This window comes from Channa argus, chromosome 11, assembly GCF_033026475.1.
Source record: "Channa argus isolate prfri chromosome 11, Channa argus male v1.0, whole genome shotgun sequence".
NCBI lineage: Eukaryota > Metazoa > Chordata > Actinopteri > Anabantiformes > Channidae > Channa > Channa argus.
In genome coordinates, this window is record NC_090207.1 from 15221750 (window position 1) to 15242246 (window position 20497).

General features: G+C 40.6%; 2 protein-coding genes across 9 annotated transcripts; both read right to left on the reverse strand.

The window, feature by feature from the left end:
* Positions 1-69: 69 nt before the first annotated feature.
* cmya5 (cardiomyopathy associated 5) lies at positions 70-11327 on the reverse strand. Of its 2 annotated transcripts, XM_067519848.1 has the most exons (15): positions 10657-11326; positions 9153-9798; positions 6755-8972; positions 6168-6322; positions 4308-4403; positions 3944-4162; positions 3819-3841; positions 3444-3568; positions 2713-2847; positions 2347-2493; positions 2008-2155; positions 1570-1703; positions 1378-1495; positions 1108-1284; positions 70-1023 (listed from the first exon to the last, which is right to left on the reverse strand). In XM_067519848.1, the coding sequence occupies exons 1-15, from the start codon at positions 10761-10763 to the stop codon at positions 771-773; spliced, it is 4701 nt and encodes a 1566-aa protein (XP_067375949.1). In that variant the 5' UTR covers positions 10764-11326; the 3' UTR covers positions 70-770. The 2 variants fall into 2 exon arrangements, with proteins under 2 accessions (XP_067375949.1, XP_067375948.1); XM_067519847.1 differs by having other exon boundaries at positions 6168-8972; positions 10657-11327.
* Positions 11328-12469: 1142 nt separating this feature from the next.
* tent2 (terminal nucleotidyltransferase 2) lies at positions 12470-19060 on the reverse strand. 7 transcript variants are annotated; one of them, XM_067519853.1, is made up of 15 exons: positions 19036-19060; positions 17622-17776; positions 17299-17400; positions 16938-17178; positions 16683-16797; positions 16516-16604; positions 16349-16406; positions 16028-16094; positions 15856-15932; positions 15578-15706; positions 15432-15475; positions 15078-15211; positions 13661-13752; positions 13502-13581; positions 12470-13387 (listed from the first exon to the last, which is right to left on the reverse strand). In XM_067519853.1, the coding sequence occupies exons 2-15, from the start codon at positions 17738-17740 to the stop codon at positions 13301-13303; spliced, it is 1434 nt and encodes a 477-aa protein (XP_067375954.1). In that variant the 5' UTR covers positions 17741-17776; positions 19036-19060; the 3' UTR covers positions 12470-13300. The 7 variants fall into 7 exon arrangements, 6 of the variants coding, with proteins under 6 accessions (XP_067375954.1, XP_067375953.1, XP_067375957.1 ...); XM_067519852.1 differs by lacking the exon at positions 19036-19060 and adding an exon at positions 18086-18170; XM_067519856.1 differs by lacking the exon at positions 19036-19060 and having other exon boundaries at positions 17531-17658.
* Between the last annotated feature and the right edge of the window lie 1437 nt (positions 19061-20497).

Below are 20497 nucleotides of genomic sequence, written 5' to 3' on the forward strand. Positions count from 1 at the left end.
TGAGAAAATCAGACGGGAAGAGGAAAACAGTTGTTCTGTATTTGCTGTCAATCACACGTTATAAACTGATCACGTGTTTACAAAGGTTATTTATTCAAAATAGACGCAGATTAAAAAGGGCTATATAGTCATGAAAATATCACTTATTTAGTAAACATTGGGATGACTATTAGCTGTTTGTGTCTGTACTGATACACAATGTATCTGACTTCAATATGTGAATGGAGCCTTACAGTGAGAAAAAACAAGAACTTAAAATGAATAATTCACAGAACATTTACAAAACAGTACAAAACAATCACTTCAGCATACAAAATTACAAAATAATCCAGTTTTTCACTTCCTCCGTGGCAAACAGAAAAAAAAAACACTTATCTTTGAAAACATTTCAAGCCACTTAATTTTAATCCAGCTGTATCCGGCATCACCATTTCCAGTGCTTATGTTTTTGATATTTACAAAATATTTTCATTTCTATTATTAAAAAACTGTGTTTTTTTGTTTTTGGTTCAGTACTTTTAGTCGTATGCTGATCAAGTATTTAGTTTGTTTTTTTAAAACACACCAAACAATCAACATTGTCTCTTTAGAAAATGAGATCATGTCATCCGCATTTACTACGGGTATTGGTGTGTTTAATGTTCTTATATAGGTACACTATTCTCAGTAATCAAACAGTGGTCATTTTAATTATTAAGAGCAAGAAACCAACAAATATCCAACATGAACTGTAAACCCGACATTTATGTGGGATGCAGTAGTTGGCAGAGCTAACTGTCCTTTGTAAACTTTGGCATCTCCAGCACCATGCAGACCTCCAGACTGCCTGGCATCTCCAGGGCGAAAGCAGCATGGCACGGCTGGGTGAAATGCTGGCTGAAGGTACTTAACAACTGACCATTTTGGGCATTGTAGAAAGACAGACGACTGCGCTGGTAATCCAGGAGAGTACCCACACGATCAGGTATCTCAATCACGAACACATTGGACTGAACATCATTGTGGAGCAGCTGATACCTGTAGCTGCAAGAAAAATAAACCAAAGGTGGAGGTTTTAGCAATGATGGAAAATATTGTCGAGAATCGGGAGGAATTCTTTATGCATACCCTGATGGTGTAGGGATACACTGCAAACACCATGATAATCTGTTTTCCCCCAGTGCACTGTTTCTGTTGTCTGCGCTGCATGTCACTCCAAGCCTGTAAGCTGTATTTCCTGACACAGTGGTCTCCCAGTAGTAGCGCCCTCGTGCCGGAAGCAACTCACCCAGGATGGATGGACACCTAAAAAGGACACAAATCTGGTTTATGCTTATTCTTTGAAGGTTGGATGAGAAGAGTGGCAGGGGAAAAGCCGATAAACCAGGTTCAACTCACTGTTTGTCTGAGAGTGGCATGTTTTCATATGTGTCCTGGGAATAATGCATAGTGGTCTCATCCACTGACAGCTCCAAAGCAGGGTGAGCTGTGTCTTTCAGCAGGTGGAACCTTGTCCCTGAAAACAGTAACAGGTAAGAGAAAGGGGCATATAAAACAACTACAAAGAATGTTTAAGTGTGTGTTTTGTACCTTTTGTGGAAATGAGTGCAGCCTCGCTCTGTTCGCTGGCTCCAGCCTCATTCACAGCTTTTATGTAAAACAGGTAGCTCTCATTGGGCTGCAGGAGAACCCTTTGTTCACAGCTGTTAATACCTGAGATTGACCTATGAGCACATCACACAAACATAAACCTTTATACAATGTCAGTGTATGAGAATAATTACAGTTTTTACCAGTTAGTTTTGTGCTTTTGTGGCCTCATATTTTCACAACAGATGCATTTCTGAATTATTTTAGATTGTTTTTTCAAACAGACTGGACTTTCCAATATTTGAGCAAACAGTAAAGGCATTTTGGGTCATTCATGATTCCCAAGACACTGATAAGAATCGAATAAAAAATAATCACCATAAATCCTACAGTGTGTGTTCCAGGTTAGATCAGTACAATACAGTATACGAGACCCACCTGAGCCCTTCTCCCTCCAGTTCATACTGGCGGCAGTACTCCAAAGTGTAACTCTGTCCTGGACTCTGTTTTTCTGAGTTCCACCTCAGCATGGCTGAATCCCACATGATGGAGCAGTGCTCTGTGTCAAACACGGGCACTGATGGAGCTGTTAGAAACAAAACAATAAATATTCAAAGAGTTATCTGTTTGGGGAAAACGGTAGATATTGTAATATTAAATCACCACTGACCACTACTCAAAACAATCTACACTCCTGTCTGTGAAGCAATAAAATGGAAAACAGGCTTTTATCCAACAAAGTATTATTATTATAAATGCTCCAGTTTCCAAACTGACCAGTTCTGAAGGTGAGCCTCTCACTGGGCAGAGAGCAGCCGGTATGGTTGACAGCCATCACCCACACCTTGTACTTCCTGTCAGGCTCCAGTTCCTCCAGGACACAGTAACTCTCCTTCACTGTCACGCGGTACTCTTCTGACACAGCTGTGAACAACAGAAACAACAACAAAGACAATTAGTAACTCGGGGTGTTCAAAGTGTTCTATAACTTAAAGAAAAGATAATATACTTAAAAACATCTAACCTGCTTTAAATAAACCAACCAAATAAATGCATTTTGCATTAACATAATTAATCTCTGTAAGGAAAGTCAATTTCTATTAAGAAAACTGAAATGTATCATCCATGATTTTTCAGTTTTACCTCCTTGTGGATCCTCCATGCAGTAGACCTGGAAGCAGTTGATGATATCTTCAGGGTTGACTTTCCAGTAAACAGTGACACTGGTGCTGGTGGCTGAGCCTTGCTCCTGAGGCTGTACTGTGGGCCTCTGAGCCACTGAGGCAAACATCAGGAGATATATCAGATTCATTACCACTTCATATAGAGACATAACACCAGACTTCCTGTAGATTTAACATGTTTAACATGTCTGTGCAGTGGTATGTTGACAGACATACCAGGGATTCCAGGTAACTCAAGGACCTTTTAGATCTTCAGTTTATTAACGATTGTAAATGAAGGAGTCTGTGAGCAAAGCTTCTTTAGGCTCGCTCATTAATGTTATGTGTCAGTGTGTTTTTTTAAAGCTTCCTGTCGGTTACAAAGACTAGGCAGCTGCAAATTAGAGGACAAACATCTTTGCGAGTATATGTTTTTTCAAATATTGCAATTGCATTATTGATTATATTTATAATATTGCTGAATATGTTACACTGTGGTCATATAACAAATTGAAAGTGATGTATGCTGGTTGTGTGATTTTCAACTGGCTGAGTATAAATATGAACAATGCATGTGCATTGCTTGGCAACTGATTCATGTACAATTATTATTAAAGTACAGATCTAAAAGTCAGTTGAGTGCACTGACATTTTTGCGGATAAAATGTTTTTGAGTGCACAGCTGTGCACAGGATTAATATCTCTTCGTACCTGGGATTCCCTTGTGCTGTGCAAGGTGTGAACTGGAAGTGCTGCCCATGGTGCAGTCATCAAATACTAGTAATCCTTTGGGACACAGTTCCAGTGATATGGTGGAGTCCAGAGCTGCCTCGAGCCTGACCACACAACCACAACATTTAACTTATACAACCACAAGTCAATGGTAAAACCCTTCTTTTTTTAATTTTAACTTGGTGTTGCAAAAGTTAAACTAAACCTGCTCCTACATGTTCATATTCAGCACAGTGTCAAACTCCCTGGGTGATTACAGTTCTGCAGGCCAAGCAGCATGCTGCACTGTTTTCCACTATCTAATTAATGTGTAGCTGTTAGGAAAACACACTACATTCACTAAAAGTACATTACCTTGCACATATATCTTCAGGTGACTAGTGGGGGAGCAAATTGAAGAAGGATTTATTAGAAACTTAGCAGAAACCTGAGCGACCGTGATAGTATGGATGAACGAATAAGTCTTTTTCAGGACTCACCCTTGCGTCAGTCTCAGCCTCTCTGGCTGTGGTCTCTAAAGTAGCCTTGGCAGAGTCTATGCTCTCCTGAAAGGAGACAATCTGGTCATATAGCTGCTCCAGCTTGGCCTTCTTCTCCTCCTCCATGCTGACAGACATGTTGTTGTACTGCTCCATCACCAGAGCCATCATCTCCTCATTCTGTGCCTGCATCGCTCCCTCACTGTCCCTACAATGGTCCTGGTCAAGAGAAGGTGACATTTAAAAGAGATGTGCTAAAGACTCATGCTATTTTATTATATTGACAATATTTTTTCTTTTGCATTCTTATATTCCAATATCATTGCATGCTCTACATGTGATCATCACGAAGTGAGCATTTTACTTCAACAGAGTTGTAGGCCAGCTCCAGCTCAGATACCAAGTCCTCAATGTTCTCTGATCTCCCCTGAAGATCTGAGATCCAGCCACTCAGTTTCTCCTGTTGTTCAAACACATGTAGGTAAAATAGCAGAGGTACAGTATTTTATATCCTTTAATAATATACAGCAAAAGATCTTTGTTGGAACGCTGTTGTTGTTAAGGTTGCAACAAACTTACACCCACCCTAAACATGCATCAAGAACCATTGTCAGAAACATGGGTTTTATTAAGGTGATGGAGATGGACCCACCTTTCAGTTGTTATTATGTTAGAAACTATTTACACTGTTTTGTAAAAATTACTCTGCAAATGTGCACAAGTGTTGCAGGTTTAAGGGGAATTATCATGCAGGATGTTCCAGATAGAAGAAAAGCAGCAATCCCCTGTCACCACCTGAACACTGACGGCTCAAATTAAATTAGGAGAAACTGTGGTCATTAAACGCACCCTGCTCCATCCTTAGCTGACTGCCTGTCAAGAGTCAGGAAACAGGTGTGAAGGTGTGCGCATGTTTGTGCACATCAGTGTCGCAAGAGGTATAGGAGTGAAATGTACATTCTAGGTCAGAGAATTGGACCAGATACAGTTTTGCTAAGTTGCTTTGATAAACTTGACAGGATCGGTTTTCCCCTAAGATAAGCTTCTGAATAGACAGAGTTACTTGGTGCTTAAATCAGACATGTATTATATGTTTGTGCTTTGTCTTATTAATGGTGCAGCAGTCAATGTTTCACAGAAATACAACATCACACATGCACCAGTCATGGATCACATATCATCTGAGAATCACATTTGGTCATTATCAGTTTGTTCCAGTTTCCCTTTTATTTAGATGCCTGATACTTCAATGCAATTGTCTATCAAATGCACAGAGAATTAACTCACCTAATATAAGATGCAGAGTGAGGGGCGTTCTCTAATTACAAAAAAATAATATTAAGAAATCATAAACAACAACTGCGACTGTGGTGCAGGAGGTAGAGCAGTTGTCCACCAACCCCACATTTTGTTGGTTCGATCACCTCCGATCACATGTCAAAGTGTTCTTGAGCAAGACACTGAACCCCAACTTAGTTGGCCAGCTGCATAGCGGCTCCCCCATCGGTGTGAGAATGGATGAATGAGAAGTCGTGTAAAGCACTTTGAGTACCAACAGGTAGAAAAGCGCTATATAAGTGCAGACCATTTAACAAAAATCATTAGATTAGGTTTGTCACAATGTTAAAAACAATTAGTAAAAGGCAAATGTCTGTCCCTGTGTTGAATGACCTAGAGGGACAGCGTGCAAGAACAGTGCATGTGAACAGAGTACATATCACCCTCCACTTGATGCTGTCACACTGGACCTTTCCACCGATCAAAGCAGAGCATTACATCACAACAATTCAATGTGCTTGGCCGCAGCTTGCCAGCAGCATGAAAACATGCAACTTGTACATGGAAAAGTTAGAGTGGACTAATTTAGGACTGATGGCAGATTTATGACCTCTCTAATCATTGAAGGTCGCTTCTAGTTTTACCATGCCTGTGTGCTGTTTTAAAGCTACTAAACTGAAAGGTTAGCAAAAGACAGTTTTATTTGAAAAATCAAACTAATCATCAAGACCTTTAATCCTTCTAAGGGTGGAGCTCAAAAACATTTGCTCCTACATTTCCCATGATGCAACTCAACTCAATAAATGCTTCCTGTCTGTTCTATGTCACGTCCACACCTGTACTTTATACAGCAGACTGTTTCAGATATTAGAAGGAATAATATAACAAATGTTAGCATAAATACACAACATATACAAACAGTTTGCACACCTATCTTGTACACTACCTTAATTTCCTCATAGGCTTTGTCCACAGCCTTCATGTTGTGGCTGTGATGCTCTCCAGAAATGTGGTCATTCTCTGACAGCAGACATCCACAGGTGAGACAGAACCAGTCCATCCCCAGCAGCTCAGCCGCTAATCGAGCCTGACTCTCCTCTTCTGCATCAATGATTTCATAGTCAGCCTCAATGAGCTCAAGTATCTTCTCCCCCATCTCCAGCTCCACTTCCATCCCCTCATCTCTGTCCTCATCAGACTCACGTTTTGATTCCTCTAGTTCTGTTTGTATTATGGATTCAGGGATCTCTTTTGCATCCTCTTTAGATATAATCTCATATTCAAACTCATCAACAGGCACCTCTGAAGCCTCAGTAACCATCTCACCCTCCTCCCTCTTTTGCCCAATATCCTCTCTGTATAGGTTGACATCTGGACCCACATGCTCTTTATTAATCTTTGTTTCTGGAAGCTCTTTCACCCTATCTGTCTCTTGCTCTACAACTGCCTCTTCTGACTGTAAAATCTCTCTGTGCAGCTTCGATAAATCCTCCAGGGGAGTAAAGCTACTCAGAGGGGAAAATAAACCCTCACCTTCTTCCAAGTCTCTTTTTGTCTTCTGCTCTTCTGTGTGAGTCTCTGCCACTGGGGCTGGTGATGAGCACTTCCTGTTTAAGTAATTTCCAGGTAATTCTTCCTCCTTAACACCATCTTCTGCTTCTACTTCCAATGGAGGCTCTGTCTTTGTTTCCTCCATTGGCTCTTGAAGAGTCTCTGACTGTTCTGTTGTATCTTTAGGTGTGTTAACAGGTTCAGGGGGAGCTACTAAGACACTTGCAGTCTTGTCCAACCACTGATCAATGTTGACGTCCATCTCTATAGATTGTCCTTTGGGGACAAGGAGGATTAACTCATTACCTACGTTCACCCTCTCCTTAACAGCAACACCAATATCTCCTGTAGATATTGTGGCTTTGACTTCAGTTATCAGCTTTGCTTTGTCTGATTCACAGTCAGTTACTGAATCTTCTTGTTGATGCTGCTCAGACTGTAGGATTTCATGGTGTTTCTGATGTGAGTCTGTATTGACATCTGACATCACAGGTTTGATGACACTTAAGTTCTCAGTCTTAAACTCCTGATCAGTTTCACTAATCAATTCAGGTAACTTGCTCCCCGCTGTTCCCATTATCAAAGCCTCATTGTCTTTATCTCCTTTATGAACATCTGTTGTCTCAATACTTGTTACCTGTTGCAGATCAATGTGGACTTGGGTCTGCATCTCTTTTTCACTCACTGCTTTTTCAGTTATCTCCACCACTGCGTGTACTTCTGAATCGCAGTCAGTGATGACATCAACAGGTGCAACATCTTCCTGAACAACCTTTGCTGCTTTTTTTCCCTCACACTGTAAATTATCACATGATGTCTCTGTTTCACCTGAAGGTTCACTCAATGTGAGTATTTCCTGTCTTACACTCTCAGGTTCTTTGACGTCAGCTAAGGCCTCTGCTTTGGCCTCCGTTATTTCTGTTTGTATTTCAGATTTAACCACTGATGCAAGCACCTCAGTGTTTACAGGTGACTTTATTGCTGTTTGCGTTACGTGCACATCCTTGGTGCTTTCAATCCCTTTTTGCATTTGACACAGCTGCTCAGTTTCAACAGTACACTCCTCTCCTTTCTGATGCTCTCCACCTTCTCCTGTTTTCTCTACTTTTGCAGGATATGGCTCATTGCTGCTGCTCTCAGGAGGATCTGTCTGGTCTCTTTTTACTTCAATTTCCTGATCCCTCATCTTACCCTCTCGCAGTTTAGAGTCCTGAATGGATATTCCTGATGGATCTGTGACAGCCTGCTCTTCAGCCATGGAGAGATGTATTTTTTTCCTGTCCTTTTCTGTGATTTTATCTCCTTTCTGTTGAAAAGCCTCTGATTCTAAATCATCACTCGTATCTTTACCACTGATCTTTGGTGTTACTGGTTCCTCTGTTCTTTTCTTGTCTTCTTCTTCTTTCCCTTTTTCAACCACTCTTGTTAGACATCCCGTCATTTCAAACTTACTCTGCGACCACATCATCCTCCCCTTCATCTCTTCCTCCACTGACTCTGGTTGAACCTCCACTGTAGGAGTTTCATCCTTCAAAATAAACTTCTCCAGGTACCCGTCTGCCTCCTCTGAATCTGACAAACGTCTTTTATAAGACTTTTCAGACACCACGCTCTCTGCCTCAGAGTATTCCTCATCGCTCTTACTCCTCTCACCTACAGCATCCTCATAAAGGTCTGAGTACATGAAAGACATGGCAGTGGGCTCCTCTAGAAGGATGGGATCAATGATCTTGGGAGGTCCAGGGGAAATATAAATGGGGGTGAGGATGGTCTCTTCACTCTCAAACAACACTGAACCACTCCCCTTCATTGATCTCTGGCTCTCTCGTCTCGTTCTCATGCTTGCTTCTTCCTCATCTTCTCTCCACTGCAGAGCATCAGCAGGAGGTGTCTCTCCATAAAATACCTCATCCAGATGTTCCCCAACTATCTCCACATCTGTAACAAAGACAAAGGACTCTTCTGATGCAGATAGGCTGTCTCTAGCTGTCTCCTTAGCAAGTTTTGGGCCCTCTCCTTGGGGCTTGGGAGTAGGCTGTTCTGCCTCCACTTGCAGCTCTGCAGCTTGTTCGCCAGGAACAACCTCATCCAAAAGAGTAAACTTCTCAAAGTAGTCAATGTTATTGGTGCTCTCTTTCTGAGTAGCGGTGTGTCCAAGCTCTGTGTCCATTGATGGCTGAGGAGAGTCTTGCATTGAAGGCTGAAGCAAATCAATCCATAGAGGACAATTTTAGTGTTTAAAATGGCAATTTAATAGTCATATTATTAAGTTATTTGCATGTAAATGGCAGAAAAGGACAAATAAATCAATAGGTGGTGTTAGTAATGAAATACCTTGTTATACAAAGCACTGAACTAAAGCAGATAAATCAATAAATACCTCCTTTTGAACCTGCATTTCCCCCTCCTCTGGCAGGACGTGATTCTGTTGCTGTGTCCAGTCATGGTGGTTTCGAGACTTGATCTTTGGAGTTTGGTCTAGATAAACCAAATTGTCTTGCAGCTCTGTGCTCTCTTCTTCATCCACAGTGGGTAGCTTGGAGGGGACTCTGATGTTGAGAATCTCATAACCTTCTGAAATCAGACTAAACAACTGCTGATCTTTGTTTTTGATTTCCTCTAAGTCTGGTTCTGCTTCACTTGTCTCCTGTTTGACATTGGGAAGAGAAACTTCTGCCATCTCGGGTCTTTCCACTCCCAGAGCTGAAGCACATCTTGAACTACCAGGTCGGCTTAGCCTGTCCCCAAGCCGGCTGCTCCTTCCTCCGGACTTTGTTTTCCTGCGGACTATTTTGTCTTCATCGAAAATGATGGTGACTTTTCCTGCGGCTCCAGAGCCCTCCATGCTGTAAGCTTCTGAGATGGAACTAGTTTCAGAGGCCCAGGGAGTAGAGCAGCGGCTAGAAGCTGTCTCCCAAACAATACCACTGTCCTCACTTTGAACTGTTACCATGGAGAACGATGGATCCACCATTAGACACTGGACTTTGGGCTTCACTGACTGGTCCTTGACAACCTCGCGCAGACTGAAGGAGAAAGGAATGAACAGAGTTTGAATAAGAACGGCAAGCTGTTCTTGCCTTTCACAAGAGGACGGTCATGACAAAACCTTATGCCTGCAAGAGGAGATCCATTTGGCAAAGCTTGTGGAAATGCAAGCAGAGAACAAACCAATGAATCAACTCAAAACATATCTCAGTAACATGTGCCAACATTCAGGTTTTGCAGAATTGATGCAAGTTACAAAATATAGGCAGAAACACAAAAACACCCGTTGATCTTCTCTTGAGATTACTTGTGACGTGTTGATCTCTAGCATTAGATCAGGTGGCTGGTGCCAGGCTGCCAGTATCAGTGATGAGCTAAAAAATGAATGTTTGAGTGCACTCTGAGCTGTCTCTACTGCTTTGAACAGCTCAGTCACAGCAGGGTTATACTAAGGTGACGTCCTAAAGCGTCACTCCTGTAATATTAGAGAGATGCCTGGCCTTCTCAGATATATCCAACATATCAGTGTCTTCTACTATTTATGACATGGCAAAGATAACTAGAACACCCAATATGAAACATGATAAATGAGAGGTAAAATATGGGACGTATAATAATGTCAAATATAAGCTTAAAGCTGTCAGTGCCATCCTGATGATTCCGTGTATAATCTAAATTATTTTATGTACCCCAAGAAAGAGTATTCATGTGTAACATAAATACATCAGTCCAGTCATGGTTTGAGCAAGAATAAGACCAGTGTTTCTTTTTTTATGAAGCAAAATGTGTGTGAGCTCTGTTGATTTCAATTCCTTTTAATCCGAAAACCTCCCAGCAGACAACACCACTTAACTACATACATTTTTTTGGCTTGTAAGATGCAGTATGTAAACCACCTGTTTTGCAGTTCCTCCACCTCGTCTTCATCGTCCTGGCTGATGGCCTCGTAAGCTTCAATCTGAAACTCCTGTAGCTCTGAGTCCAAACTTTCACATTCATCCATCTTGATAAATTCCTCTCCCCTTTCTCTTTGCAGTTCCCAGTGTTGTTATTCTTTGTATTTTAGAGTTTTTTTTATGTTTTCAGACACTCTGAATACAGAGAAGTAGTCTGTCTGTTTGTGTCATTCTAAGTTGGGAGCTGTCCATCTGACTCAGCGAGGGACAGAAATAGCCTGAGTGGGGAGAAGAGGGGAGTAGTGATAAAGAAGGGCAAAGCAGTAAGATGTGAAAGGTTTCACTGGCAGTTGAGTTAAGCATACAAACAACTGACTTTAATAAAAAAAATTGATTTTCAAATATTACAAAATTATAGAGCTGGGAAAATGACCATTAATAGCTTCTCCTGTGTGTGGCAGTGTGACTGAGACAATGTGACTTTAAGAGCAAAATCCCCTGTGTTAGTTAAATTTAGCGCATGTGGTGAAACAGTACCCCCTGCTTCCCCGGCTTCTGAATCCCTGCTGGACTGCAGCTAAACAGGGTGACACACATGTGCACATGTACTTTTTGAAAGGCATCTACATGGCAGTGCTTGCACTATGCAGAAGCCGTAAAACTATGTGTAATAAGGCATCAAACTACAGAACAAAAACACACCAAAGGGACTAGGTATTTAATCAGGGGCCTGTACCATGAAGTGTGATCGGTGGATTATCCAGCTACGGTTAGTAGGTTTTCTGGCACCACCAACACTACATGTCTTTTAAACCAAAGCATATTAAGAGTCCAAATGCTGACCAAATAAATTCCTGAAAAGTTATTTTTTTAGTTTGTTGCATTCATGTATTGTAACAAACTGACAAATAATACTGTTATTTTTAAATAACAAACCACTGTGGTTTTGTTTTAGAGAAAATGTGAGGCTTGGTGAAATGCCATAACCCCAAGTGACCCCAAATAGGTTAAACTTGGTCCCAGTTTTATGCTGTGGTTTTGGCCAATCTAATCCAGGTTCTTTTTTTTTGTCCTTTCGGTTTATCCTGTGAGTTCAATGTCGCCACACAGTTTTTACGTTGAAACCCTCACCAATTTCTACTGGGCTTGGACCGGCACTGCACAGCTGAGGATGGTAATGGGCTGTTAGGGGTTCAGTGTCTTTCCCAGAGACACTTCGACATATATCTGGGACCAGGGATTGAACAGCTTACCTTGTGATCCGTGGACGACCAACTGAGCTACAGCCTGGCCAATCTATTCCAGGTTAAAAGTGCTTATTTTTTAAATAATATTTGATGATGGGTTAAAAAGTATTTACTGTGAAATGTACAAGTTGCACATGACAATTACAATTACACTATGGGCGACTGCGGCGCAAGAAGGTAGAGCGGGCCTCCACCAATCTTGCAGTTGTTGGTTCGATCCCCAGCTGCTCTGGTCACATGTTGAAGTGTCCTTGCGCAAGACACTGAACCTCAACTTAGTTGCTCCTGGTGTGTGTTGGCCAGCTCTATAGCAGCTCCCCCATCGGTGTGTGAGTGTGTGATTGTTAATGTGAATAGGTGAAAAAGAAGCAGTGTAAAGCGTTTTGAGTGCCAATAGGTAGAAAAGCGTCATATTGGTGCAGACCATTTACAATGCCATTTCCATCCCATACCCCAGAATTTACCAGTAAGCCGTTCATAGGATTATACTAAGGTTTCTAACAACCTCCCAATGTCAAATACATTGTAAGCATATCTGAACAATAATGACAGCTGCAAAAAAACTCTGCCAGTTTACAATTTAATATAAAGTTGGCACTTCTATTAGAATAGCCAAGAAATCAGTGGGCTTCACATACTGTTCGGAAAGGTAGAGTGAAAACAATCATACATCTTCGTACATTTAATTTTTTAAATAAACATTTAAAAGTCAGTGATGTAGACAATGTAAAACAAACAACTGAGAAAACCGATGTCAGAGGAAAAAAAGGTCAGACTAAAGGTGTAAAATCTTCAAGTTAACTGAGAATTAACAAGACATAAGCTTGATATCAAGGAGGGTAAATATCCAGAGCCTTACTACTTTAAAGCCACCCCAGTGTCCCAGGACCATTTAAATTATAATACCAACTTCAGTATCCCTCATAAACAAGCTCAGTTTTCAAAGGAGCTTAGAAATTTAAACATGATGATGATGATGATAATGATGATGATGATGATAATGATAAAAAAGGAGAAGGCATTTAGTGCAACAGTAGAAAAAAATATTTAACCCACAATGGCTTCAATACTGTCCTAGAAAAATAGAAAAAAGGCAGACGGGCATTATATATACTGTATGTATGTGGCAGAAAATGTGCATCTTGGATGTAACAATAGCAGAGATCAGAGGAAATAAGTGTGTGTCTGTGTATTCATGGTTACTGCTACAAGACATACAGTGTGAGACCATTACGCAGACATCCAGGGCTTTTTGAGTGCCAGAGTTTGTTTGTCTGTAAGGTACAGAGACAGTAGGGACTCCTCTCACCACATTCCAACGATCGCTCAGCATTTCTGAGCACAGGGTCATCTTGAGGTAGAAGACTCCAGTTGGCTCATTTAATTAGAAGGGTTCCTTATCTCCCGGATGACTCTTTGGTAATAATGGTTCTGACTGGGAGGATCGCATTCAGGTCTTTCATCTCCTGTAGTACCCTACATGACTGCACAAACACAAGAGAAACAGGAGGATTATGATTAACTCATAAAAGGTCCACAGTGGTGTGGATGAAAAAGGAAAATATGATGTCAGCACAGTTGTCAGGATTAACTTGTACCTCAGCAAACTGAGCTTTAATAGCATCAAACTTGGCCCCCTCATGGACTGCCCTGGCAACGTTATTTCTTTCAAATGGCTCTGAAACACAAACAATTACTATCAGTTGCTGAATATGTAGCACTGTGTAGTGGTACTGTAAGACCACTCAAATGTTTACCTTCTACACATATGTATTTGTTTCTCCACTCTCGAAAATTAGTCTTGGGCAAAGCTTTAGCCTCTCGGACAGAGATCACCTGTTTTTCCCACCTCCAAGACACAGAAAAAGGAATTATTTATTACTTACAGTATCACTTGAAAAAAACTCTTTTTTTCTATTTCCTTAAATCCCCCATGATTTCGTGGACATTCTTGTGATGGCTTTTCTAACACATTATGATGCATGTTGCAGATTTTTCTGATGTTTTACATTGCAACTTCACACAGAAATTATGGGGGAATTGAATTGGTTGACTGAATTGCTGTGATCACAACATTGCAAAATTACTGGTGAGGCTGTTCTATGTATGACCACAAATGTGATCGGATTTTCAAGTTCTAAAACTACTTGTTCATTAACTTATGAAGAAAAACTACTTAATCTTAAATATGTGTCTGCTGCAAAATATTTGAACCTTTTGGATTATCAATTTATTTGAAAGGGACATGTTTCAAATCACTGAGATGATAAACAGGTGTGAGTTCTGAAGGTCCTGCCTCATATAAAGATGAACAAATGGAGAATGTTCAACAGGTCACACCAGGGAGGAAGCCACTACTTTACCAAAAACCATTGCTGCCCAAGGCCATGTGGATAAGCCAGAAGACTGTTCTGAAGAACATTCTGTAGACTGATTAGATTTGATTACATTACAAAGTTGAATTATTGTTTCTGTAATTTTACTCCCATTTGTTTATTTCGCTTTCCTTCCTCTAACAGAGGAATTCCTCTAATTGCCTCCTGTAATCAGATTTTCATACAATTCTAGGAATTGTCAAATTTTAAGTTACACTTTCATGATTCTAAAGGCTGGTGGCTTAGCAGATCTGAGCTAATTAACAACAAAATGTGAACAACTGACTTCCATACACGAACTGATTTAGAATTTAATTCAACATGTTAACCTAAATAATATCTTGCTGGGGGTTAAAAGATGGTGTGAACATATAAAAATGTATATTTTTTGTCAAAGCAAATACAAGCTGTACATCAAGAGCAAATGTAATAACTAAACATGGGTGTATCGGATTAGATACTGTAAAACATTAAAGTCTGTGTATGTTTATGTATTAAATTTTATTTTGACCTTGCAAATGTGGAGCAGAATACCTACTGCAAATACAAGAATCATGGTATGTCATGTTAGTGCTGTGTAAGGCCAAATCTCCCAGCTGCTCCTGCCCCTCTCCCAGAAACATGAAACCAGAAAAGAGGATGCAGGATAGAGGAGGGAGAGAAGAGCTATGGGACTGGAAAGGGAAAACAAATTTGCAAGAGAAGCAGGACACAAGGAATGAAATGAAGCATGCAAAAAAAGATTTAAAAAAATACATGGGTAGACTAAACTCTGTAATGAAATGTCCTTAGGATATACCTGAAGTCTGTGTAATATTTGAGAAAGCCCAGAAGTAGCTCTCCCAGTGACAACTGGTTTCTTGAGAGGTAAGGGGGGACATGTTTGGGTCCTTCTGGAACCATGTCAATGTCCATGAAGGGATTAAAACACTCCTAAAAATCAAATCACAAGACAAAAGGGCAAAGACTTAAAACTGAATAACATACACTTAAACATATGTGACCTAGTTTACCTACCACAGCATTTTGTAATCATAAGTTACATTCTTTGAAAGTGGTACAGAATGTGAATCAATGTGCAGAAGTGTCTGACCCCACACCAACTCACTCACTGGAAAGCAAATTTCTGTGACTGCAAAATGAGGACACTTACTGGGTAGTCTCTCTGTAGAGAAGGTACAACAGGTTCATTGAGAGCTGTAGGGTAAATAACACAACATATGCATAATGACAATCACACAAGTGATAAGTACAATGGGAATTCTAATTATCTGTATGTGTGTGTATAACTGTACTAACTCTGGAGGTAGTGCAGGACCATCAGCACCAGTGTGTAACTGCTTAACGTTCCTTTGCTGGCATCATTGATCTGATTGTGTCGTGCCCACTTCTTGATAACAAGGATCATGGGTCGAATCCTGAGATCAGCTGAGGGTTTTGACACAAACATAGCAGGTCAACATAAGAAACGTCTTTGCCTCCTTTACAGAAACAATTGCACTTTTTAAATAAAGTGAAGGGTCACAGTCAGCACTAACTTTGTTATTATCAAAGAAAACAATATTATTGTTACCCACCATAGGCATAACTCCTGAGAAGGAATGTGTTTCTGATGCCCACTATGTTGTTAACATTCAGATCAAACTCCAGATCACTGAAGAGGCACAGGGGGAATTAAAAAACATAATAACATGTATTTCTGATTAATGATGATGTTGTAAACACAGATTTTAGCTTTTTTTCTCCTACCTGCCTTTCTCTCTGAACCTGAGGATGGGCACTTTGGCTCTGATTAGCTGCGCCCGCTCCACATAAGCTATAAATCATAACAAACACAAGATTTATAAAAGTTTCGTTTTCTGTAAACCTGAAACTCTTTTTTTATTTGGTGAATTGCGCCACCTAGTGGTAAATTGTACTATTGAGGCCTACAAAGGACCCTGATATTTTAAATATTATTAAAAAAAGGATATATGTGTGTGTGTGTATATAATATATATATATATATATATATACACACACATATACTTACATACATACATAAAAACACACATATATCACATTACTCACAGAGTGATCTGAATAACCTTTGGAGGGCAGACAGTACATGAATAGGCTCATGTCTTTTCTGAAACACAAAAGTACAGAAAAGAATGCAGGTATTCAAAAGGAAGTGGGTATCTGTGATTGGACATTTTACACATTTTGACATTCAGAGAAGAGGCAGAGAAACATACTTTTCCCTTAAGGACCAGACAGAGATCAGCATCACTGCTCCGGCAGCCCAATCCATTCATAGAAGATCCAGTCAAGTAAAGCCGTGCCACTAGGAGAGAAACACATAGTGAGAAGCACAGAATGAAAAGAACATCAGTACATCTGTGACGGTAAATTTCCTACACACCTGCATAAATGCGCTGTATGTCTTGCTGCAACCGAGCTCGACACATCTCCTTCTTGACCAAATCAGAATCTTGCTGTTGGCACGCCTCAAACAGCTCCACCATCTGATCACTCAGCTGAAAACATAAACACGTGTCACAGACTAAACCAAGCATATCCACACAAAAACATTTACATGCATTAATTTGTCAGATGCTTTTATCACACTGTCTGACTTGCTGTATGTCAGCTGTAGGTTAAGGCCATCTGTTTATACCTTGTCCTTAGCGTAGGCCTTCAGCCTGTTGGAGGTCTCTGGGACAGTAATCACCCGAGGGTGGGAATGGGAGCGTGGAATGGGATAACCAGCCAAGGAGGATCTCATAGACCCAGCCACTACTTGATCAGGAAGACAAGGGGGAGGAAGACGAATTAAAGGAGAGCCTATCCGTCGTTGGAGAGAGGAGTCCAAGCATTGGCGCTTTACAGCATGGGGACTGTACTCATCATTCCGCCTCCTGGAAGAAACATATCATAGACATGTCAAAGGCAAGGATGCATAAAATAAAGTGTAAAGAATACGTAGAAGGAGAGAAAGACTAACCACACTATAACAATTGAATGGGACACTGACATACTTGCGCCCATTGGTCATAAGTGTGGGAGGAGGAGGGGCTGGAGAAGGTGACGTTGGTTTCCATTCATATGGAGGTAGCCTCCCATGATTAGGAACATAGAAGCTACCAAAACACAAGAACACGTTAATGAACAGTAGCGATTAATTCAGAAAACACTCTCTAGATTTACGTTGTCCCAATGTTTAGTCCACACATGAAAAACCCAAAATCTGCTTAACCACTTTTTCCCTACCAGCTTCGTACAACCAACTTCGAGGAAGACACGATCTTAAGTTACCCAAAGGTCCCAGAAAGTGACTATTTAAAAATTTCATCCGGATCACCTGTTGACACCTTCTATGCTTTGATGGTTGTAATCGTAATATCTAGATGCAGTGGGTTGCGGGTACAGGCCGTCGCTGTAGGCTGACCACCGTCTCGGTGCAACGCCGTGGGGGTACATGGTGCGATTCTTCACGGAGCTCCAGCATCAACTCCGCTGATTCGAAAGAAAATAGAATGAACATTACATCCGTGGCGCCCATAATTACAGAACTCTTTTACCAACGGTAATGAAAACACCACAAGTCAGCCACTCAGGAAAACGAAACTTACAAGTGACGAGGCTAAGTTATATATCGAGCTCATAAACGTTAGCTCTCGTTAAACTGCATCTAGCTACGCGATTTAATTCAACCATTGTCAGCTTTACAATCTAAAATCAAAGGCGGTTATATATAGATTATAGAAATGCACCAATGTTCATTTTTTTACTCGAATACTGAACTCACATTCCGTAAACACTTACCGAATTGCATGCATGTAAACTGAAGGGGCTAATAGCGGGCGTACATACTTCCGCTTTGTGCTGTGACGTAATGGAATGGGATTCAACGTAAAGGGGACGTGGTCCAGTTAAAAGGCCCAATCCATTCAAAATGTACTTTTGTTAGATTACTGTAACAATACCAATATACAGTAAAATAAATGAAAAATAGGCATAGACATTTTTTTACTCTGTGTATATATGTGTGTAGTTGTACTCTTGCATTCCTGAATACCATTGCTGAGAGGTTCCAGGATGTATCTCTATATGATATCTTCAGCTCAGTCTCTTTTGTCTATTCGGCTGAGGAATGCATTGTTCAAATTCTCACATTCAAACCGATCTGTTCAATATTTAATTTCAGGCTGGAATGTTCTCTTCCAACTGTTATTAGGTGTCTTTACAGTAATAGGATGGCAATTGCAATAAACCAATGGAACTGAAAGGCACTGCAAGTAGCCAATAAATGAAAGACGGTTTTTGTGAGCTTACACCTGTATATCTGATTACAACTCTCGTTGAAATGCAACCACAAGGGGGCACAAGCCACTGTGTTCTAGTTCCAGTTTCAAGTCTGGATAAATGCAGAGGGTTGTGTCAGGAACGGTGTCTGACGTAAAAAACCTGCCAATTTAAACATGCGGATTATAACTTCCACACCGGATCGGTCGGGGCCGTTAACAACGGCCGCCACCGGTGCCGGTGGAAATTGGACTACTGTCGGTCGAAGAAGGGGAAGAGGAAGGCTTGTTCGTTGCCAGAGAGAGAAGAGGAAAGCCAAGAGTTTGCGACGTGAAGTTAGTTGGTGTGAGAGAAAAGGAGTCAGAGGATAAGGTTAGATGGAGCCAGATGGTTCGCTATGGCGACCCCTGAAACTGAACAGCCGAAAGGAAAAGAAGATTGATCAACTCTCATTGTAGCGGAAGGCTTACTCGTGTCCGCTGGTCCAACAATTATCCATTCCAGAGGTCGTTGTATGACAAAACACTGAACATTTATTGAATTCCACGTTCCACAATTGAGATGATAATAAATAAATTCCTCAGAACCCGTTCCTCAAAATAATTCCACAGAACACGGTGTGAAACCGTGTACTTCCACAGGTACACACTCAACTTTCGACCACTACCTTGTTGCTCTCCCCTCCGTTAGCTCCAACAAACTGAAAAAACAAACATCGTTTTCTTGACAACTGACTAGGCAAACCTCAAAGGCAGTATATGATGCCATAGATGAGGTCATCGACACATATACATACACCTCTTGATTTACCTAACCTTTCAAGACACAGCGAATATAGAAAAACAAAAGCAGAATAAACACAGAGTAAACTCCCTTTGACTCACACACTCATGTTGCTAGGTAATATCAGTCAGTCACAACCAGCAATATAACAGGATGGATAGAGCCCCGATTTCGCTTTGCTGCTATTGGTACATTACGGACACACTCACAGTACCATCCCTTGGTCTTGGAAATCTTGGTAGTAATAGACATATTACCTGTATTTATTCATCTATATGTTTAACTTTCGATTAAGTTATACATTAATGTATTTAGTTATTCCTTTTTTTTCTTTTCTTTTCGTTTCTTTCTTCCTGTCTCTCTTTCCTCTCTTCCCTAATTCCTGCCCTTTATTCCCTGCTACTCCCGATCCGTCCCACAGAACAGTAGAAATAACACACACACGCACAAACACTCTGTATACGCAACCACATATATTTGCGTTGTTTTGTATGTCTTTTATTTATTATCTTGTGTCCCTTGCCCTGTATTGTTTTGTTTTTGATTTGGTGTTGTGAATTAAAAAAAATAATGTTTTCCTCATCTTTTCCTTTTTTGAGTTCCGGAGTCTGTGACCAACTTTATAAATTTGCAAAATGTTTTACCAGCTTACATTTACATTCACAAAATAAAACACACTGTTTTATGATAACATGTACGAGAAGTACAAGAATGAAAAAATGACGAGGTACAAACGTACAAATCGAACAATTATTCATTAATTGTTCATATATCAGACACTTTAAACGCAGAGAACCAAGAACAAATGATGTAATTGACAAAAAATAATGGAGCACGAACTGGGTTATTTATTAGATTGTTTACAACCTAACAAACTGTATATCCGGAAAACATTAAAATAAAAGGACATTGTATATAACACTCATTAGAAAAAATCGTTAAGCGCTTGGTGAGTAAGCTACTAAGCAAAAATCATAAATCAACAAAGTGTCATATGGACATAGTCCCTTGAGCACAGAGTGACGTCACTGCGGAGGCTGGTGTCGTGACGTAGGCAGTTCAATACTGAGAGTGATCTGAGTAGGAGGGAAGCGAATGCATCAACCAGATGTGGAGCGGTCCGGGGGGCGGGGTGCGCCAAACATCTAT

Bases quoted from the DNA above. Each gene is read 5' to 3' on its own strand.
- tent2 (XM_067519853.1), bottom strand. From the start codon at position 17,740: ATGTACCCCCACGGCGTTGCACCGAGACGGTGGTCAGCCTACAGCGAC. The intron at 17,401-17,621 runs GTGATCCGGATG...GTGTTTTGGTAG, and splicing joins AGCATAGAAGGTGTCAACAG to CTTCTATGTTCCTAATCATG. The intron at 15,212-15,431 runs GTAAGTGTCCTC...TTTGATTTTTAG, and splicing joins CTCTACAGAGAGACTACCCA to GAGTGTTTTAATCCCTTCAT.
- cmya5 (XM_067519847.1), bottom strand. From the start codon at position 10,763: ATGGATGAATGTGAAAGTTTGGACTCAGAGCTACAGGAGTTTCAGATT. The intron at 2,156-2,346 runs GTCAGTTTGGAA...TGTTTCTAACAG, and splicing joins GAGGCTCACCTTCAGAACTG to CTCCATCAGTGCCCGTGTTT. The intron at 1,496-1,569 runs GTACAAAACACA...TACTGTTTTCAG, and splicing joins TGCACTCATTTCCACAAAAG to GGACAAGGTTCCACCTGCTG.